This window comes from Schistocerca serialis, chromosome 7, assembly GCF_023864345.2.
Source record: "Schistocerca serialis cubense isolate TAMUIC-IGC-003099 chromosome 7, iqSchSeri2.2, whole genome shotgun sequence".
NCBI lineage: Eukaryota > Metazoa > Arthropoda > Insecta > Orthoptera > Acrididae > Schistocerca > Schistocerca serialis.
The window spans coordinates 631,765,025-631,785,859 of NC_064644.1; the positions used below are offsets into that span (position 1 = coordinate 631,765,025).

Here is a 20,835-nt window from a genome sequence, read left to right on the forward strand (position 1 = left end):
TCCTTGTACTTAAGTCTGCATTGTGCCTTTTGGATTCAATCTCGATGCGATTTCTCTGTTTCATGGTCATTGTGAAGGTCCAAGGGATACAGTAAACCTGCACTGGTGCATCTGAATCTAATACTAGTCCCCTGAGGACCTGCTCAGGCCACAAACTCTTAGAAGATTCACTCTTCTTGTACATTAATCTGCATTGTCCCTTTTGCATTCAATCCCGCAGCGATTACTGTGTTTCATGGTCAATGTGAAGGTCCAAGGGATACACTAAACCTGCACTGGTCATCGGAATCTGATACTGGTCTCCCAGAAGCCGCACAAAGCACATACTGTTAGTAGATTCACTCTTCTTGTACTTAAGTCGGCACTGTCCCTTTTGTGTTCAATCCCGATGCAATTTCTGTTTTTCATGGTCAATGTGAAGGTCTAAGGGATACAGTAAACCTGCACTGGTGCATCGGAATCTAATACTGGTCTCCCAGGAGCCGCACATACCCGAAAATATTAGAAGATTCCCTCTTCTTGTACTTAAGTCGGCACTGTGCCTTTTGTATTCAATCCCGATGCAATTTCTGTGTTTCATGTTCAATGTGAAGGTCCAAGGGATACAGTAAACCTGCTCTGGTGCATCCGAAGCTAATTCTGGTCTCCCCGGAGAAGCTCAAGTGATAATCTCATAGAAGATTCACTCTTCTTGTACTTAAGTCGGCATTGTGCCTTCGGTATTCGATCCCGATGCGATTTCTGTGTTTCTTGGTCAATGTGAAGGTTCAAGGGATACAGAATACCTGCACTGGTGCATCGGAATCTAATACTGGTCTCCCAGTAGCCTCTCAAAGCACATGATCTTAGAAGATTCACTCTTCTTGTACTTAAGTCGGCAGTGTGATTTTTGTATTCAATCCCGCTGCGATATCTGTGTTTCATTGTCAATGAGAAGGTCCAAGGGATACGGTAAGCCTGCACTGGTACATCGGAAACTAATACCGGTCTCCCAGGAGCCGCTCAAACCACAAACTCTTAGAAGATTCAATCTTCTTGTACTTAAGTCGGCATTGTCCCTTTTGTATTCAACCCGATGGAATTTCTGTGATTCATGGTAAATGTGAATGTTCAAGGGATACGGCAATCCGGCACTGGTGCATCGGAATCGAATACTGGTCTCCCAGGAGCCGCTCAAACCACAAACTCTTAGAAGTTTCACTCTTGATGTACTTAAGTCGGCATTGCCCCTTTTGTATTCAATCCCGATGCAAATTCTGCGTATCATGGTTAATGTGAAGGTCCAAAGTATACAGTTAACCTGCACTGGTGCATTGGAAACTAATACTATTCACCCAGGAGCCGCTCAAACTACAAACTCTTCGAAGATTCGTTCTTCTTGTACTTATGTCTGCATTGTCCCTTTTGTATACACTCCCAAAAAAATTTCTGTGTTTCATGGTCAATGTGAAGATCCAAGGGTTACAGTAAACCTGCACTGGTGCATCAGAATCTAATACGGGTCTCCCAGGAGCCGCTCAAACCACATTTTCTTAGAAGTTTCACCGTTCTTGTTCTTAAGTCGGCATTGTGCCTTTTGTGTTCAATCCCGAAGCAATTTCTGTGTTTCCTGGTAAATGTGAAGGTCCAAGGGATACAGTAAACCTGCACAGTTGCATCGAAATCTAATACTGGTCTCCCAGGAGCCGCTCAAATCACAAACACTTAGAAGATTTGCTCTTCTTGTACTTAAGTCGGCATTGTACCTTTTGTATTCAATCCCAATGCAATTTCTGTGTTTCATGGTCAATGTGAAAGTCCAAGGGATACAGTTAACCAGCACTGGTGAAACGGAATCTAATACTGGTCTCCCAGGAGCCGCTCAAACCACAATGTCTTAGAGGTTTCACTCTTCTTGTACCTAAGTCAGCATTGTCCCTTTTGTGTTCAATCTTGATGCAATTTCTGTGTTTCATGGTCAATGTGAAGTCGAAGGGATGCAGTAAACCTGCACTGGTGCATTGGAATATAATACTGGTCTCCCATGCCCCGCTCACACCACAATCTCTTAGAAGTTACACTCTTCTTGTACTTAAGTCAGCATTGTGCATATTGTATTCAATCCCAATGCGATTTCTGTTTTTCATGGTCAATGCCAACGTCCAAGGTATACAGTAAACCTGCACTGGTGAATCGGAATTTAATACTGGACTCCCAGGAGCCGCTCAAAGCACAATATCTTAAAAGTTTCACTCATCTTGTACTTAAGTCGGCATTGTCCCTTTTTTATTCAATCGCGATGCAATTTCTGTTTCATGGTCAATGTGAATTTCCAAGGGATACAGTATACCTGCACTGGTGCATCAGAATCTAATACTGGTCTCCCAGAAGCCGCTCTAACCACAAACTCTTCGAAGATTCACGCTTCTTGTAGTTAAGTCGGCATTATGCATTTTGTATTCAATCCCGATGCGATTTCTGTGTTTCATTGTCAATATGATGAACCAAGTGGTACAGTAAACCTGCACTCGTGCATCGGAATCTAATACTGTTCTCCCAGGATCCGCTCACAGCACAAACTCTTAGAAGATTCACTCTTCATGTACTTAAGTCGGCGTTGTGGTTTTGAATTTAAACCCGATGCGATTTCTGTGTTTCATGGTCAATGTCAAGGTCCAAGTGATACAGTAAACTTGCACTGGTGCATCGGAATCTAATACTGTTCTCCCAGGAGCCGCTCAAAGCACAAACTCTTAGAAGATTCACTATTCTTGTATTGACGTCGGCATTGTGCCTTTTGTATTCAATCCCGATGCGATTTCTGTGTTTCATGGTCAATGTGAAGGTCCAAGGCATACAGTAAACCTGCACTGGTGAATCGGAATCTAATTCCCGTGTCCCAGGAGCCGCTCAATGCACAAACCCTTAGAAGGTTCACTCAATTTGTACTTAGGTCGGCATTGTCCCTTATGTATTTAATCCCAATGCAATATCTGTGTTTCATGGTCAATGCGAATTTCCAAGTGATACAGTAAACCTGCACTGTTGCATCGGAATCTAATTCTGGTCTCCCAGGAGCCGCTCAAAGCACAATGTATTAGAAGATTCACTCTTCTTGTACTTAACTCGGCAATGTCCCTTTTGTATTCAATCCCGATGCAATTTCTGTGTTTCATGGTCAATGTGAAGGTCTACGTGACACAGTAAACGAGCACTGGTGCATCGGAATCTAATACTGGTCTCCAAGGAGCCGCTCAAACCACAAACTCTTAGAAGATTCACTCTTCTAGTACTTAAGTCTTCATTGTCCCTTTTGTATACAATCCCGATGCAATTTCTGTGTTTCATGGTCCATGTGAATGTCCAAGGGATACAGAAATCGTGCACTGGTGCATCGGAAACTAATATTGGTCTCCCAGAAGCCGCTCAAACCACAAACTCTTAGAAGATTCTTTCTTCTTGTACTTAAGTCGGCATTGTGCATTTTGTATTCAATCCCGATGCAATTTCTGTGTTTCATGGTCAATATGAAGGTCCACGGGATACAGTAAACCTCCTCTGGTGCATCGGAATATAATACTGGTGTCCCAGGTGCCGCTCAAAGCACAAACCCTTAGAGGATTCGTTCTTCTTGTACTTAAGTCGGCATTGTACCTTTTGTTTTCAATCCCGATGCAATTTCTGTGTTTAATGGTCAATGTGAAAGTCCAAGGGACACAGTAAACCTTTACTGGCGCACCGGAATCTAATACTGGTCTCCCAGGAGCCTCTCACACCACAAAATCTTAGAAGATTCACTCATCTTGTACTTAAGTCGGCATTGTGCCATTTGTATCCAATCCCGATGCAATTTCTGTGATACATGGTCAATGTGAAAGTCCAAGGGATACAGTAAACCTGCACTGGTGCATCGGAATCTAATACTGGTCTCCCAGGAGCCTCTCACATCACAAACTCTCATAAAATTCACTCTTCTTTTATTTAAGTCGGCATTGTGCCTTTTGTATTCAATCCCGATGGAATTTCGGTGTTTCATGGTCAATGTGAAGCTCCAAGGGATACATTAAACCTGTACTGGTGCATCGGAATCTAATACTGGTCTCCCAGGAGCCGCTCAAAGCTCAAAGTCTTACAAGAGTTACTCCTCTTGTACACTAGTCGGCATTGTGCCGTTTGAACTAATCCCGATGCAATTTCTGTGTTTCATGGTCAATGTGAAGTTCCAAGGGATTCAGTAAACCTGCACTGATACATCAGAATCTTATACTGGTCTTCGAGGAACCGCTCAACGCACAAACTCTTAGAAGATTCACTCTTCTTGTATTTAAGTCGGCATTGTGCCTTTTGTATTCAATACTGATGCAATTTCTGTGTTTCATGGTTAATGATAGGGGCCAAGGGATACAGTAAACCTGCACTGGTGCATCGGAATCTAAAAACCGTGTCCCAGGAGCCGCTCAAATCACAAATTCTTACATGATTGTCTCTTCTTGTACTTAAGTCGGCATTGTGCCTTTGTATTCAATCCCTATGCAATTTCTGTGTTTCATGGTCAATATGAAGGTCCAAGCAATACAGTAAACCTGCACTATTGCATCGAAATCTAATACTGGTCCCCGAGGAGCCGCTCAAACCAAAATCTCTTAGACGATTCAGTCTTCATGTACTTAACTCGGCATTGTGCCTTTTGTATTCACCCCGATGCAATTTCTGTGTTTCATGATCAATGTGAAGGTCCAAGGGATTCAGTAAACCTGCACTGGTGCATCTGTATCTAATACTGGTCTCCCAGGAGCCGCTTAATGCACAAAGTCTTAGAAGATTCACTCTTCTTGTACTTAAGTCGGAATAGTGCGTTATACATTCTAGCCCGATGCAATTTCTGTGTTTCATGGTCAATGTTAAGGTCTAAGGGATACAGTATAGCTGCACTGTTCCATCGGAATCTAATACTGGTCTCCCAGGAGCCGCAAAAAGCACAAATTCTTAGAAGATTCTCTCATCTTGTTCTTAAGTCCGCATTGTGCCTTTGGTATTCAATCCCGATGCAATTTTTAAGTTTCATAGTCAATGTGAAGGTCCAAGGGATACAGTAAACCTGTACTGGTGTATCGGAATCTAATACTGGACTCTCAGGAAACGCTCTAGCACAATTTCTTCGAAGTTTCACTCTTCTTGTACTTAAGTCGGCATTGTGCCTTTTGTATTCAATCCCGATCAAATTTCTGTGTTTCATGGTCAATGTGAACGTCCAAGGGATTCAGTAAACGTGCGCTGGTGCATCAGAATCTAATACCGGTCTCCCAGGAGCCACTCAAAGCACAAACTCTTAGAAGATTCACACATCTTGTACTTAAGTCGGCATTGCGCCTTTTGTATCTGATCCCGATGCAATTTCTGTGTTACATGGTCAAACTGGAAGTCCAAGGGAAACAGTAAACCTGCACTGGTGCATCGGAATATAATACTGGTGTCCCAGGTGCCGCTCAAAGCACAAACCCTTAGAGGATTCGTTCTTCTTGTACTTAAGTCGGCATTGTACCTTTCGTATTCAACCCCGATGCAATTTCTGTGTTTAATGGTCAATGTGAAAGTCCAAGGGACACAGTAAACTTTTACTGGCGCACCGGAATCTAATACTGGTCTCCCAGGAGCCGCTCAAACCACAAAATCTTAGAAGATTCACTCTCCTAGTACTTAAGTAGGCATTGTGCCTTTTGTATTCAATCGCGATGCAATTTCTGTTTTCCATGGTCAATGTGGAGGTCAAATTAATACAGTAAACCTGCACTGTAGCATCGGAATCTAATACTGGTCTCCCAGAAGCCGCTCAAAGCACAAAATCATATAAGACTCACTCTTCTTGTACTTAAGTCCTCATTGTGAATTTTGTATTCTATCACATTGCGATTCCTGTGTTTCATGGTCAATGTGAAGGTCCAAGGGATACAGTAAACCTGCACTGGTGGATTGGAATCTAATACTGGTATCCCAGGAGCCGCTCAAATCACAAATTCTCATAAAATTCACTCTTCTTTTATTTAAGTTGGCATTGTGCCTTTTGTATTCAATCCGGAAGCAATTTCTGTGTTTCATGGTCAATGTGAAAGCCCAAGGGATACAGTAAACCTGCACTGGTGCATCGATATCCAACACTGGTCTCCCAGGAGCCGCTCAAATCAGAAACTCTTAGAACATTCACTCTTCATGTACATAAGTCGGCAGTGTGCTTTTGTATTCAATCCCAATGCAATTTCTGTGTTTCATGGTCAATGTGAAGGTCCAAGCAATACAGTAAACCTGCACTATTGCATCGGAATCTAATACTGGTATCCGAGGAGCCGCTCAAACCAAAATCTCTTAGACGATTCACTCTTCATGTACTTAAGTCGGCATTGTGCATTTTGTATTCAATCCCGATGCAATTTCTGTGTTTCATGGTCAATGAGAAAGTCAAAGGGATACAGTTAACGAGCACAGGTGAATCGCAATCTAATACTGGTCTCCCAGGAGCCACTCAAAGAACAAACTCTTACAAGACTCAATCTTCTTGAACTTAAGTCTGCGTTGTGCATTTTGTATTCCATCCCGATGCCATTTCTGTGTTTGATGGTCAATGTGAAGGTCCAAGGGTACAGTAAACCTGCACTGGTGCATTGGAATCTAATACTGGTCTCCCAGGAGCCGCTCAAACCACAAACTCTTAGAAGATTCACTCTTCTAATACTTAAGTCGGCATTGTGTCTTTTGTATTCAATCGCGATGCGATTTCTGTCTTCCATGGTCAATGTGGAGGTCAAATTGATACAGCAAACCGGCACTGGTGCATCGAAATCTAATACTGGTCTCCCAGGAGCCGCTCAAACCACAAACTCTTATACGACTCACTCTTCTTGTACTTAAGTCCTCATTGTGAATTTTGTATTCTATCACATTCCGATTACTGTGTTTCATGGTCAATGTGAAAGTCCAAGGGATATAGTAAACCTGCACTGGAGCATCGGAATCTAATACTGGTCTCCCAGGAGCCGCTCAAAGCACAAACTCTTAGAAAATTCAATCTTCTTGTACTTAAGTTGGCATTGTGCCTTTTGTATTCAATCGCGATGCGATTTCTGTTTTCCATGGTCAATGTGGAGGTCAAATTGATACAGTAAACCTGCACTGTTGCATCGGAATCTAATACTGGTCTCCCAGGAGCCGCTCAACGCACAAACTCTTATAAGACTCACTCTTCTTGTACTTAAGTCCTCATTGTGAATTTTGTATTCTATCACATTGCGATTCCTGTGTTTCATGGTCAATGTGAAGGTCCAAGCAATATAGTAAACCTGCACTGGTGTATCGGAATCTAATACTGGTCTCCCAGGAGGCGCTCAAACACAAACTCTCATAAAATTCACTCTTCTTTTATTTAAGTCGGCATTGTGCCTTTTATATTCAATCCCGATGGAATTTCGGTCTTTCATGGTCAACGTGATGGTCCAGGATATACATTAAACCTGTACTGGTGCATCGGAATCTAATACTGGTCTCCCAAGAGCCGCTCAATGCTCAAAGTCTTAGAAGATCCACTCTCCTTGTACTCATGTCGGCATTGTGCCGTTTGAACTAATCCCAATGAAATTTCTGTGTTACATTATAATTTCTGTGGTCAATGTGAAGTACCAAGGGATTCAGTAAACCTGCACTGATGCATCGGAATCTAATACTGGTCTTCCAGAAGCCTCTCAACGCACAAACTCTTAGAAGATTCACTCTTCTTCAATTTAAGTCGGCATTGTGCATTTTGTATTCAATCCCGATGCAATTTCTGTGTTTCATGGTTAATGTTAGGGTCCAAAGGATACGGTAAACCTGCACTGGTGTATCGGAATGTAATACTGGACTCTCAGGAGCCGCTCTAGCACAATTTCTTGAAAGACTCACTCTTCCTGTACTTAAGTCGGCATTGTGCCTTTTGTATTCAATCCCGATCCAATTTCTGTGATTCATTGTCAATGTGAAGGTCCAAGGGATTCAGTAAACCTGCACTGGTGCATCAGAATCTGATACGGGTCTCCCAGGAGCCACTCAAAGCACAAACTCTTAGAAGATTCACTCTTCTTGTACATAAGTCGGCATTGTGCCTTATGTATTCAATCCCGATGCAATTTCTGTGTTTAATGGTCAATGTGAAAGTCCAAGGCATACAGTAAACCTTTCCTGGCGCACCGGAATCTAATACTGGTCTCCCAGGAGCCGCTCAAACGACAACCTCTTAGAATATTCACTTTTCTTGTACTTAAGTCGGCATTGTCCATTTTGTTCTCAATCCCGAAGCAATTTCTGTGTTTCATGGTCATTGTGAAGGTCCAGTTGAGACAGTAAACCTGCACTGGTGCATCGGCATCTAATACTGGTCTCCAAGGAGCGGCTTAATGCACAAAGTCTTAGAAGATTCACTCATCTTGTACTTATGTCGGAATAGTGCGTTTTATATTCTAGCCCGATGCAATTTCTGTGTTTCATGGTCAATGTTAAGGTCTAAGGGATACAGTAAACCTGCACTGTACCATCGGAATCTAATACTGGCCTCCCAGGAGCCGCACAAAGCACAAATTCTTAGAAGATTCTCTCATCTTGTTCTTAAGTCCGCACTGTGCCTTTGGTATTCAATCCCGATGCAATTTTTGAGTTTCATAGTCAATGTGGGGGTCCAAGGGATACAGTAAACCTACACTGATGTATCAGAATCTAATACTGGACTCTCAGGAGCCGCTCTAGCACATTTTCTTCAAAGATTCATCTTCTTGTACTTAAGTCGGCATTGTGCCTCTTCTATTCAATCCCGATCCAATTTCTGTGTTTCATGGTCAATGTGAAGGTCCAAGGGATTCAGTAAACCTGCGCTGGTGCATCAGAATCTAATACCGGTCTCCCAGGAGCCACTCAAAGCACAAACCCTTAGAAGATTGACTCTTCTTGTACTTAAGTCGGCATTGTGCCTTTTGTATCTGATCCCGATGCAATTTCTGTGTTACATGCCAAATTGAAAGTCCAATGGATACAGTAAACCGGCACTGGTGCGTCGGAATATAATTCTTGTGTCCCAAAAGACGCTCATGACACAAACCCTTAGGGGATTCACTCATCTTGTACTTAAGTCGGCATTGTGCCTTATGTATTCAATCCCGATGCAATTTCTGTGTTTAATGGTCAATGTGAAAGTCCAAGGGATACAGTAAACCTTTACTGGCGCACCGGAATCTAATACTGGTCCCCCAGGAGCCGCTCAAACGACAACCTCTTAGAATATTCACTTTTCTTGTACTTAAGTCGGCATTGTCCATTTTGTACTCAATCCCGATGCAATTTCTGTGTTTCATGGTCAATGTGAAGGTCCAATTGAGACTGTAAACCTGCACTGGTGCATCGGAATCTAATACTGGTCTCCCAGGAGCCGCTCAAACCACAAACTCTTAGAAGATTCACTCTTCTAATACTAAAGTCGGCATTGTGCCTTTTGTATTCAATCGCGATGCGATTTCTGTTTCCATGTTCAATGTGGAGGTCAAATTGATACAGTAAACCTGCACTGGTGCATCGGAATCTAATACTGGTCTCCCAGGAGCCGCTCAAAGCACAAACTCTTATAAGACTCACTCTTCTTGTACTTAAGTCCTCATTGTGACTTTTGTATTCTATCCCATTGCGATTCCTGTGTTTCATGGTCAATGTGAAGGTCCAAGGGATACAGTAAACCTGCACTGGTGCATCGGAATCTAATACTGGTCTCCCAGGAGCCGGTCAATGCACAAACTCTTAGAAGATTCACTCTTCTTGTGTTTAAGTCGGCATTGTGCCTTTTGTATTCAATCCCAAAGTAATTTCTGTGTTTCATGGTCAATGTGTAAGCCCAAGGGATACAGTAAACCTGCACTGGTGCATCGATATCTAATATTGGTCTCCCAGGAGCCGCTCAAATCAGAAACTCTTAGAAGATTCACTCTTCATGTACTTAAGTCGGCATTGTGCCTTTGTATTCAATCCCAATGCAATTTCTGTGTTTCATGGTCAATGTGAAGGTCCAAGCGATATAGTAAACCTGCACTATTGCATCGGAGTCTAATACTGGTCTCCCAGGAGGCGCTCAAAGCACAATCTCTTAGACGATTCACTCTTCTTGTGTTTAAGTCGGCATTGTGCCTTTTGTATTCAATCCCAAAGTAATTTCTGTGTTTCATGGTCAATGTGTAAGCCCATGGGATACAGTAAACCTGCACTGGTGCATCGATATCTAATATTGGTCTCCCAGGAGCCGCTCAAAGCAAAAACTCTTAGAAAATTCAGTCTTCTTTTATTTAAGTCGGCATTGTGCCTTTTGTTTTCAATCCTGATGCTATTTCGGGGATTCATGGTCAATGTGAAGGTCCAAGGGAAAAAGTAAACCTGCAATGGTGCATCGGAATCTAATACTGTTCTCCCAAAAACAGCACAACGCACAAACTCTTAGATGATTAACTCTTCTTATACTTAAGTTGGCATTGTACCTTTGGTATTCAATCCCAATCCAACTTTTGTGTTTCATGGTCAATGTGAAGGTCCAAGGTATACAGTAAACCTGCACTGGTGTATCAGAATCTAATACTGGTCTCCCAGGAGCCGCTTAAAGCACAAAGTCTTTGAAGATTCACTCTTGTTGTACTTAAGTCGGCATTGTGCCTTTTATATTCTATCCCGATGCAATTTCTCTGTCTCATGGTCAATGTGAGGGTCCAAGGGGATCACTAAACCTGTACAGGTGCATCGGAATCTAATACTGGTCTCCCAGGAGTCGCTCAGATCACAAAGTCTTAGAAAATACAATCTTCTTGTACTTAATTCGGCATTCTCCCTTTTGTTATCAATCCCAATGCAATTTCTGTGTTTCATGGTCAATGTGAAAGTCCAAGGGATACAGTTAACCAGCACTGGTGAATCAGAATCTGATACTGGTCTCCCAGCAGCCGCTGAAAGCACAAACTCTTAGAAGATTCAATCTTCTTGTATTTAACTCAGCATTGTGCCTTTTGTATTCAATCCCAATGCAATTTCTGTATTTCATGGTCAATGTGAAGGCCCAAGCGATACAGTAAACCTGCACTATTGCATCGGAATCTAATACTGGTCTCCCAGGAGCCGCTCAAAGGACAATCTCTTAGACGATTCACTCTTCTTGTACCTGAGTCGGCATTGGGCTTTTTGTATTCAATCCGGATGCAATTTCTGTGTTTCATGGTCAATGTGAGGGTCCAAGGGATACAGTAAACATGCAATGCAGCATCGGACTCTAATACTTGTGTCCCAGGAGCCGCTCAAGTTACAAACTCTTAGAAAATTCATTCTTCTTGTACTTCAGTCGGCGTTGTGCATTTTGTATTCACCCCGATGCAATTTCTGGGATTCTTGGTCAATGTGAACGTCCGAGGGATTCAGTAAACCTCCACTGGTGCATCGGAATCTAATACTGATCTCCCAGGAGCCGTTCAAATCAAAAACTCTCAGAAGATTCACTCCTCTTGTACTTAAGTTGGCATTGTGTATTTTGTATTCAATCCCGATGCAATTTCTGTGTTTCATGGTCAATGTGAAAGTCAAAGGGATACAGTTAGCCAGCACTGGTGAATCGGAATCTAATACTGGTCTCCCAGGAGCCACTCAAAGCACAAACTCTTAGAAGATTCAATCCTCTTGTACTTAAGTCGGCATTGTGCCTTTTGTTTTCAATCCCGATGCTATTTCGGGGTTTCATGGTCAATGTGAAGGTCCAAGGGAAAAAGTAAACCTGCACTGGTGCATTGGAATCTAATACTGGTCCCCCAAGATCCGCTGAAAGCCCAAACTCTTAGAAGATTCCGTCTTTTTGTACTTAAGTCGGCATTGTGCCGTTTGAATTAATCCCGATGCAATTTCTGTGTCTCATGGTCAATGTGAATGTCCAAGCGATTCAGTAAACCTCCACTGGTGCATCGGAATCTAATACTAGTCTCCCAGGAGCCGCTCAACGCACAAACTCTTGGAAGATTCACTCTTCTTGTACTTAAGTTGGCATTGTGCATTTTGTATTCAATCCCGATACAATTTCTGTGTTTCATGGTCAATGTGAAAGTCAAAGGGATGCAGTTAACCAGCACTGGTGAATCGGATTCTAATATTGGTCTGCCAGGAGCCGCTCAAAGCACAAACTCTTAGAAGATTCAATCCTCTTGTACTTAATTCGGCATTGTGCCTTTTGTATTCAATCCCGTTGCAATTTCTGTGTTTCATGGTAAATGTGACGGTCTAAGGGATACAGTAAACCTGCACTGGTGCATCGGAATGAGATACTGGTCTCCGAGGAGCCGCTCAACGCACAAACTCTTGGAAGATTCACTCTTCTTGTATTTAAATTGGCATTGTGAACTTTGTATTCTATCCTGATGCAATATCTGTGTTTCATGGTCAATGTAAACGTCCAAGGGATAAAGTACACCTGCACTGGTGCATCGGAATCTAATAGTAGTTTCACAGGAGCCGCTCAAAGCTGAAACTCCTAGAAGATTAACTCGTCTTGTACTGAAGTCGGCATTGTGATTTTGTATCCAATCCCGGTGCAATTTCTGTGTTTCATGTTCAATGCGAAGGTCCAAGAGATTCAGTAAACCTGCACTGGTGCATCGGAATCTAATACTTGTCCCCCAGGTCCGCTCAAAGCACAAACACTTAGAAGATTAACAATAATTGTACATAAGTCAGCATTGTTCCTTTGGTATTCAATTGCAATGCAATTCCTGTGTTTCATGCCCAATGTGAAGGTCCAAGACATTCAGTAAATTTCCACTGGTGCATCGGAATCTAATACTGGTCTCTCAGGAGACGCTCAAACCACAAACTCTTCGAAGATTCATTCTTCTTGTACTTATGTCAGCATTGTGCTTTTGTATTCAATCGCGATGCAATTTGTGTGTTTCATGGTCAATGTGAAGGTCCAAGAGATACAGTAAAGGTAGAATAGTGCATCGGATTCTAATACTGGTCTCCTAGGAGCCGCTCAAAGCACAAAGTCGTAGAAGATTCACTCTTCTTGTACTTAAGGCGGCATTCTGTCTTTTGCATTCAATCCCGATGCATTTTCTGTATTTCATGGTCAATGTGAAGGTCCAAGGTACACAGTAAACCTGCACTGGTGCATCGGAATCTCATACGTAACACCCAGGAGCCACTCAAAGCACAAACTCTTGAAGATTCACTCTTCGTGTACTTAAGTCGGCATTTTTTTTCAATCACGATGCAATTTCTGTGTCTCATGGTCAATGTGAAGGTCCAATGGGTTCAGTAAATCTCCACTGGTGCATCGGAATCTAATACTGGTCTACCAGGAGCAGCTCAAAACACGAACTCGTAGAAGATTCACTCTTCTTGTACTTAAGTCGGCATTGTGCCTTTTGTATTCAATCCCGATGCAATTCTGTGTTTCATGGTCAATGTGAAAATCCAAGGTTTACAGTAAAGCTGCACTGGTCCATCGGAATCTAATACTTAACCCCCAGTAGCCGCTCAAAGCACCAACTCTTAGAAGATTCACTCTTCTTGTACTTAAGTCGGCATTGTGCCTTTTGTATTCAATCACGATGCAATTTCTGAGTTTCATGATCAGTGTGAATGTTCAAGGGATACAGTAAACCTGGACTGGTGCATCAGAATCTAATACTGGTCTCCCAGGAGCTGCTCGAAGTACAAAATCATAGAATATTCACTCTACTTGTACTTAAGTCGGCATTGTGCCTTTGTATTCAATCCCGATGCAATTTCTGTGTTTTACGGTCAATATGAAGGTCCAAGGGATACAGTAAACCTGCACTGATGCAGCGAAATCTAATACTGGTCTCCCTGGAACCACTCAAAGCACAAACTCTTAGAAGATTCACTCTTCTTGTACTTAAGTCTTCATTCTATCTTTTGTATTCAATCACGATGCAATATCTGTGTTTCATGCTCAATGTTAAGGTCCAAGGGATTCAGTAAAACTGCACTGGTGCATCAGAATTTAATACTGGTCTCCCAGGAGCCGCTCAAAGCACAATCTCTTAGAGGATTCACTCTTCTTGCACTTAAATCGGCATTAAGCCTTTTGTATTCAATCCCGATGCAATTTCTGTGTTTCATGGTCAATGTGAATGTCGAAGGGATACAGTAAACCTGCACTGGTGCATCGGAATCTAATACTGGTCTCCCAGGAGCCGCTCAAAGCAGAAACTCTTAGAAGATTCACTCTTCTTGTACTTAAGTCGGCATTGTGCCATTTGTATTCAATCCCCATGCAATTTCTGTATTTCATGGTCAATGTTACGGTCCAAGGGATACAGTAAACCTTCACTGGTGAATCGAAATCTATTACTGGTCTCCCAGGAGCCGCTCAAAGCACAAACTCTTAGAAGATTCACTCTTCTTGTACTTAAGTCGGCAGTGTGCCTGTTTTATTCAATCACGATGCAATTTCTGTGTCTCATGGTCAATGTGAAGGTCCAAGAGATTCAGTAAATCTGCACTGGTGCATCGGAATCTAATACTAGTCTCCCAGGAGACGCTCAAACTACAAACTCATAGACATTTCACTGTTCTTGTACTTAAGTCGTAAATGTGCCATTTGTATTCAATCCCAATGCAATTTCTGTGTTACACGGTCACTGTGAAAGTCCAAGGGACACAGTAATCCTGCACTGGTGCATCAGAATCTAATACTGGTCTGCCAGGAGCAGCTCAAAACACAAAATCTTAGAAGTTTCACTCTTCTTGTACTTAAGTCGGCATTGTGAATTTTGTATTCGATCCCGATGCATTTTCTCTGTTTCATGGTCAATGTGAAGGTCCAAGGTTTACAGTAAACCTGCACTGGTGCATTGGAATCTAATACTTTACCCCCAGGAGTCGCTCAAAGCACAAACTCTTAGAAGATTCACTCTTCTTGTACATAAGTCGGCATAGAGCCTATTGTATTCAATCACGATGCAATTTCGGAGTTTCATGGTCAATGTGAACGTCCAAGGGATTCTGCAGACCTGCACTGGTGCATCGCAATCTAATACTGGCCTCCCAGGATCTGTACAAAGCAGAAACTCTTAGAAGATTCACTCTTCTTGTACTTAAGTCGGCATTGTGCCATTTGTATTCAATCCCCATGCAATTTCTGTGTCTCATTTCAATGTGAAGGTCCAAGGGATTCAGCAAACCTGCACTGGTGAAACAGAATCTAATACTGGTCTCCCAGGAGCCGCTCAAAGCACTAACTCTTAGAAGATTCACTCTTCTTGTGTTTAAGTCAGCATTCTGCCTTTTGTATTCAGCCCCGATGCAATTTCTGTGTTCCATGTCAATCTGAAAGTCCAAGGGATACAGTAAACCTGCACTGGTGTATATGAATCTAATACTGGTCACCCAGGAGCCACTCAAAGCACAAAATCTTAAAAGATTCACTCTTCTTGTACTTAAGTGGGCATAGTGCCTATTCTATTCAATCCCGATGCAATCTCTGTGTTTCACGGTCAATGTCCTGCAAAGTAGTGTTCCACAGCCCGCACAATCTAGAGAACATACTTGTCCGCCACTAATCCTGTGAGTGACCCAGGTGCAAGACCTGTCCCACAAATCCACCCACCATCTCCTACAGCAGTCCAGTCGCAGGCATCTCCCACCATATAAAAGGCACGATCATGTGCAAAAGCAACCTGTTAAAAATCTGCTATGCTGCAATTACCATAAAATTTTCCATGTAGGGATGACAAGTAACCAACTGTTCACTCGCAGTAATGTCTAGCACCAAACTGTGGCAAACCAGAGACTTCACATTCCAGTTGCCAATAGGCTGTACACCACTTGAACAACTGCTTCACTAGACATACCATTTGGATATTCCCTTCCAGTGCAAGTTTTTCTGAACTATGCAGGTGGAAATTGTCTCTCCTGCACATCTAGTGCCATCCACCTGACCGAAACCTCTGCTAATTTTTTTCCCACTGTATCACTTTACCTTTTCCCTTCTATCTTCTGTACCCACCAATCTTTTCCCATTCAGACCATGTACTGTCTTCTCCAATCACTCTGCCCCCCCCCCCCCTGCAGCTACTGCAGGTGTGTACATTTGGGTGTTTGTGTGGTTTCCAAATTAAACCATGTGCATTTTAGATATGTTAGATCCATATACTTTACCTGAAACTAATTCTCTGAGGTACTGAGACTACTGCTTCCGGGCCCAGGGTTTCTATTTTCAGCTAACACAGAAGTATTGTCTACAAACAAAAGTGTATGGGACAGGATATTTACCAGTGAATCATTCACACTGGACACCAAAAAGACTGTTGTGGGGCATGTAGACAACCCCCGAGATGGTGCACCAAGGCTGTGTGACTGCAGGAGCAGACAGCAAAAACTCTACACAAAAGATGGTCCAGCACTTCTCAGAGCTTACAGTCAAAAATTATCAGGCAAGGTGTCCATATTATGCAAATTAATGTAGGATTAACAAGTGACAAATGCAGTTACCAAAACAAATTAAATGATGAGCATGCCATCAGTATTATAGCTCTATAGGAAATGCATTTAGGTGATAATTCAGCAGCTACATGCAAGATTACGCAATATAAAGCAATATCAATACTCCTCTCAATTGTTAGGTGCTACCACAATAAATGAAAAAAGAAACAGCTCTTGGATTATGCTGGCTTAAGCTGTCAGAAAATTAGTGATGTAGAAGTAATTAGGATAAAACTCAAAGGCCTGGTTATTACATCAGTCCACAAATCACCTAACGGAAAGTGTCTGACACTAGTCTTACACACAGCAACTAGACAGCACGTATATGTTTAAGATTTTAATTCCAAAACACAACCCGGAGATACATAAATAGAGACAAAAATAGAGAACCATTGTTCGAATGGATCAACACACAAGAAATTATCTAAGTTTGATGCCAAGGAATTTAAAACGTTTTGGGCAGGCAGATGGAAACTGATACAAAACCTGACCCATCCATCTTTTCCACTGATGAGAACAAATTACCACTGAATCACTCAATAGTAGTACTGAAACATTTTTCAAGGAGTGTACATTGGCTCACAAAAGTTATCATTGGTGCTGAAATATCAGTTACAAAATACATTGATAAACCCTCATGGAAATTTGAAAAAGGTAACTCGATACAATACACCCAGGAAGTGGAGAGCAACCCACACTGGACACCTCAAAAGGCAGAACATTGGGAATTATTGTAGATGTAGCTAAATGGAATATCTGAAGGGTAGTAACAAAATAATGTGTACTAGGATGGGACAAACCTGCCCAAGTCCTCTACAAAGGATACCAAGTGTCTAAATAATGTTTTGATAACATTTTGTATTTAAAAATATGTGTGTGTATAAATTGTTCATGTTGTTGTAAATTTGACAATTTAAGAAATGGTCATGCTTTTGAACAATGTAAGAAATAGGTGTTATGTAAAAGCCAGTGTGCTTTTGTTTGAAACGAAAATGGCTGTGGCGAGTGGAAAAGGTGCGAAAGGCGAATTGGCGTGCTACCTTGAGCAAGTTCGGGAAGTAAGTCACACAGTCTGAAGGCAGCAGTGATTGAGGTAACTCCTTTGTGGAGCAGAAGCTTTGCCTGCAAATTTTCATAAAAATGCCTCGGTTGAAGACTGCAAACAGCTTACAGCATAGCTGCGAGTTGTTGAGCTACTGTATGTAAAACTGAATGAAGCCAAGAAGATAAATTGAGCCCGTACAGCAAGAAACTTGCAGGCCGTAGTGTGGGTAGTGTAGCCATCATAACTGTTCGCCACACCCAAGCCTACAGCCACCAGATAATATTTTTTTCTATTTTTACCTTTGTACAGCATGAACCATTAATTTAAACTGTGTTTTAATAATCATTCTTGAACTTTACGGAAACTGGCTCACCCTGTTATTTCATCCTAATCATACATCTGTATAGGATTCCTTCCTGGTGTTTGATTAATCCGAGTGTCCTGTTTTACAGACTTATGAAGTGCCAAGTTAATATAAAGAGGCACCATTTAAATTGCTTTAGTGTAAATAATAAAAAAGTTTTCTTAACTATTGCAAAGTGTTATGGTTTGCTTACATAAAATTCAATCAGAGTGAAGCCAAGTTACTAGAACCTGTTAGATGGCTATACAGAATTAGTTCAAAGAATAATAGCTTCTGAAAGTAAATTCCACCAAGAAAGAGGTTTTCTTTAAGTGAAATGTTCAGTTAAATAGTGTGTGCTTTAGTGTCTAAGTATTTAAGTTTCTTGATTATGGAAAGTGCTTTTCTAAAGGTAGTCCCCCCCACCCCGGCTAATTTTTTTTACCTTCCTTGAAGTTATCTACTGGGTTTTTTCTTTTTTAAAAACATAATGTATAAAGATGTAGCCCAAAATTGTTTAAGTGGGGTAATTTATTTGAAGAGCCAAACTAAACAGTAGCAAGAAAGTAGGCAAAATTCACATTTCTGCTTCTCCAATACTTCACTATTTCATTGCCAGGATAGGTTGGTGACCATTAAGTACATGTTTTAAATCACTAAATGAACTTGGAAATGAGTTGTCCTAGCTTCAGTATATTATTATTCATACTGTGTTCCTATCTAGCCACTGGGTAAGATCTTAGGAAAAGAAGTGAATAGTCCATTAGACGCAACACATGGTAAATCCTGTAAGAAGGATAACTCTATTGATTATCTTTTCCTATAAACAGGACTATCCTTCCATAGTGTATTTTATTTGGAAACTAAACTAAATTTTAGTAAGAGGGTTATACGTGGCAACATAGAGACAGGGTTTCTGTTATTTACGTAAAGGCATACTAATATCATAATGGTAGTGTTATAAGGTCCTATTAATGTGTGGTCATGACATTTGTTAAATGTCTCACCACATTCCTATTGAAACTATTTACTCTTCTTGTAAATAACACCTATGACAATTTTATACAAATGTCCACTAAGACTTTGCTCGTCAACTTTCATTTAGGTAACAGCGATCTTTTAGATATATTTAAATCAGTACTGTTAAGAAATACTGACTAGCTTTATTTTCAAGAATCTCAAGTTTAAGTTATACATACTGTTATCCTCCAATAAGAATCATTGGCCGATTCTTCATCTTTGACAGGTTCATCATGCCTGCAATGCAAAACATTATCTTTTGTATTAACAGATGAAATCCAACTTTTTAAATTTAATAAATGCTTATACAAACATAAAGTTTCTTCAAAAAATGTATTTCTGACAACTTCCTGTCACAGATAATTTTCACTGAATGTTGCAACCCAGTTATATTGCTGATGAGAAGCAAATGTTGATCTTTTCCCTCTCTTCCTTCACCATCTCCTGTTTTGTTCACCTTGACATATTTCTACCAAAAAGACTACCGCAATGGATCCACTGCTTATATTTAACACACAGTAAATTCAGTTCAAATATTTCCTTAACACAGGATGTGCATTGACGAGCTTGAATTAATCAGAAAAATATAAACAGATACTAACCGTTCCACAGCTCTTACAAAATACTTGCATTAAGTAATCATCAAAGCTACTTTTTGCACAGCAAGAGGACTAACAGTCAAAATGGTGCTACATGCTACAGGCAGTGCAATACAATTTATTTTACTCAATGCTACAGCAATAAATGTACTTATAAAAATATTCAGACTTAGACTATAATCAAATACAGAGAGAGAAAATATTCTAACTAAAGAGATATAGCAGCCATAGGCAGAAACAAATAAAAAAACTGATACTAATCTTAGCTTTGAGGACCAAAAGTTTCTTCATCTGGAAAACGTAAAAAGAGAAATGAGACTGTTCAAGAATTAAGGATGAAAATTCAGGATCTTGAGTCAAGGAAGATGGACATGATGAAATTCAGTTGCGAAAGAGCAGCAGATGATGTAATTTTAAATGCCGAGAAATAAGATCTCTTCAAGAGGAGCCACCAAAAGGTCAAATAAGTAAAGAACAAGCTGAAAATACCGGTAAATGGGCTAAAATGGCGGCAAATAGATAAACGAAACAGAAAGAAAGTGCTGAAGAACAGGCAACCAAACAACAACAACAACAACAACAACAACAACAATAATAACAGCACATTGTAGCAATATATAATAGCAGTCCCACAACATCTGGAGGAAGATTTTCCACTAACAGAGCAATAAATTCATGAAGCCATCAAATCTTCCAAAACTTCAAAGCAACAAATGAAGACTCCACTACAGCAAAATTATTGAAATAGTCAGAACACACAAATGATCTACAACTGCTGTTTGAGAACATTTGGAAAGCTGAAGAGATTATGGAAAGCATTAATCCACAGCTATGGAAAAAAGGGGACACACAAAATGTCAACAATGGCAGAGATGCCTCACTTCTGCCAGTGGTATACAAAATATTATCAAAAATTCTCTGGACAGAGTTGTAGAAACTTTAGACAAATAACTGGGAGAATCTCGAGGAGCTCTAGAAAGGGAAGACCCTGCACAGAGCAGATGTTTATTAGAAAATCGATAATCCTCCACAGACTGCTAATAACCAAACCTATAATAGTATCATGTATTGGTTTCAAGAAAACATTTGATTTGGTAGGCAGAGAAACTATAGGTAAAATCATCAAAGAATTTTGTGTTAAAGCAAACATAATCCTCAAAACAATAGCAAATAGGATGACTGAAGCTAAATTTATGGGAGAAGTATCTCAACCATTTGAAATAAAAACTGGTGTTAGACAAGGGGACAGTTTATCACCTTTACTGTAACACTACATTCTAGAAAAAATAGAAAGTATCTGGAATTTGGAGAAAAAAAAA

The 20,835-nt window shown here is 40.9% G+C and overlaps 1 protein-coding gene across 1 annotated transcript in view; it reads right to left on the bottom strand.

The window, feature by feature from the left end:
- Positions 1-20,835, bottom strand: part of LOC126412424 (molybdenum cofactor biosynthesis protein 1-like) — a 262,733-nt gene that overhangs the window by 125,421 nt on the left and 116,477 nt on the right. The window contains exon 6 of the mRNA XM_050082019.1: positions 19,097-19,154. Within this exon, the coding sequence (XP_049937976.1) occupies positions 19,099-19,154 (56 nt within the window). The 3' untranslated portion in view covers positions 19,097-19,098. The remainder of the gene's footprint in view (positions 1-19,096; positions 19,155-20,835) is intronic.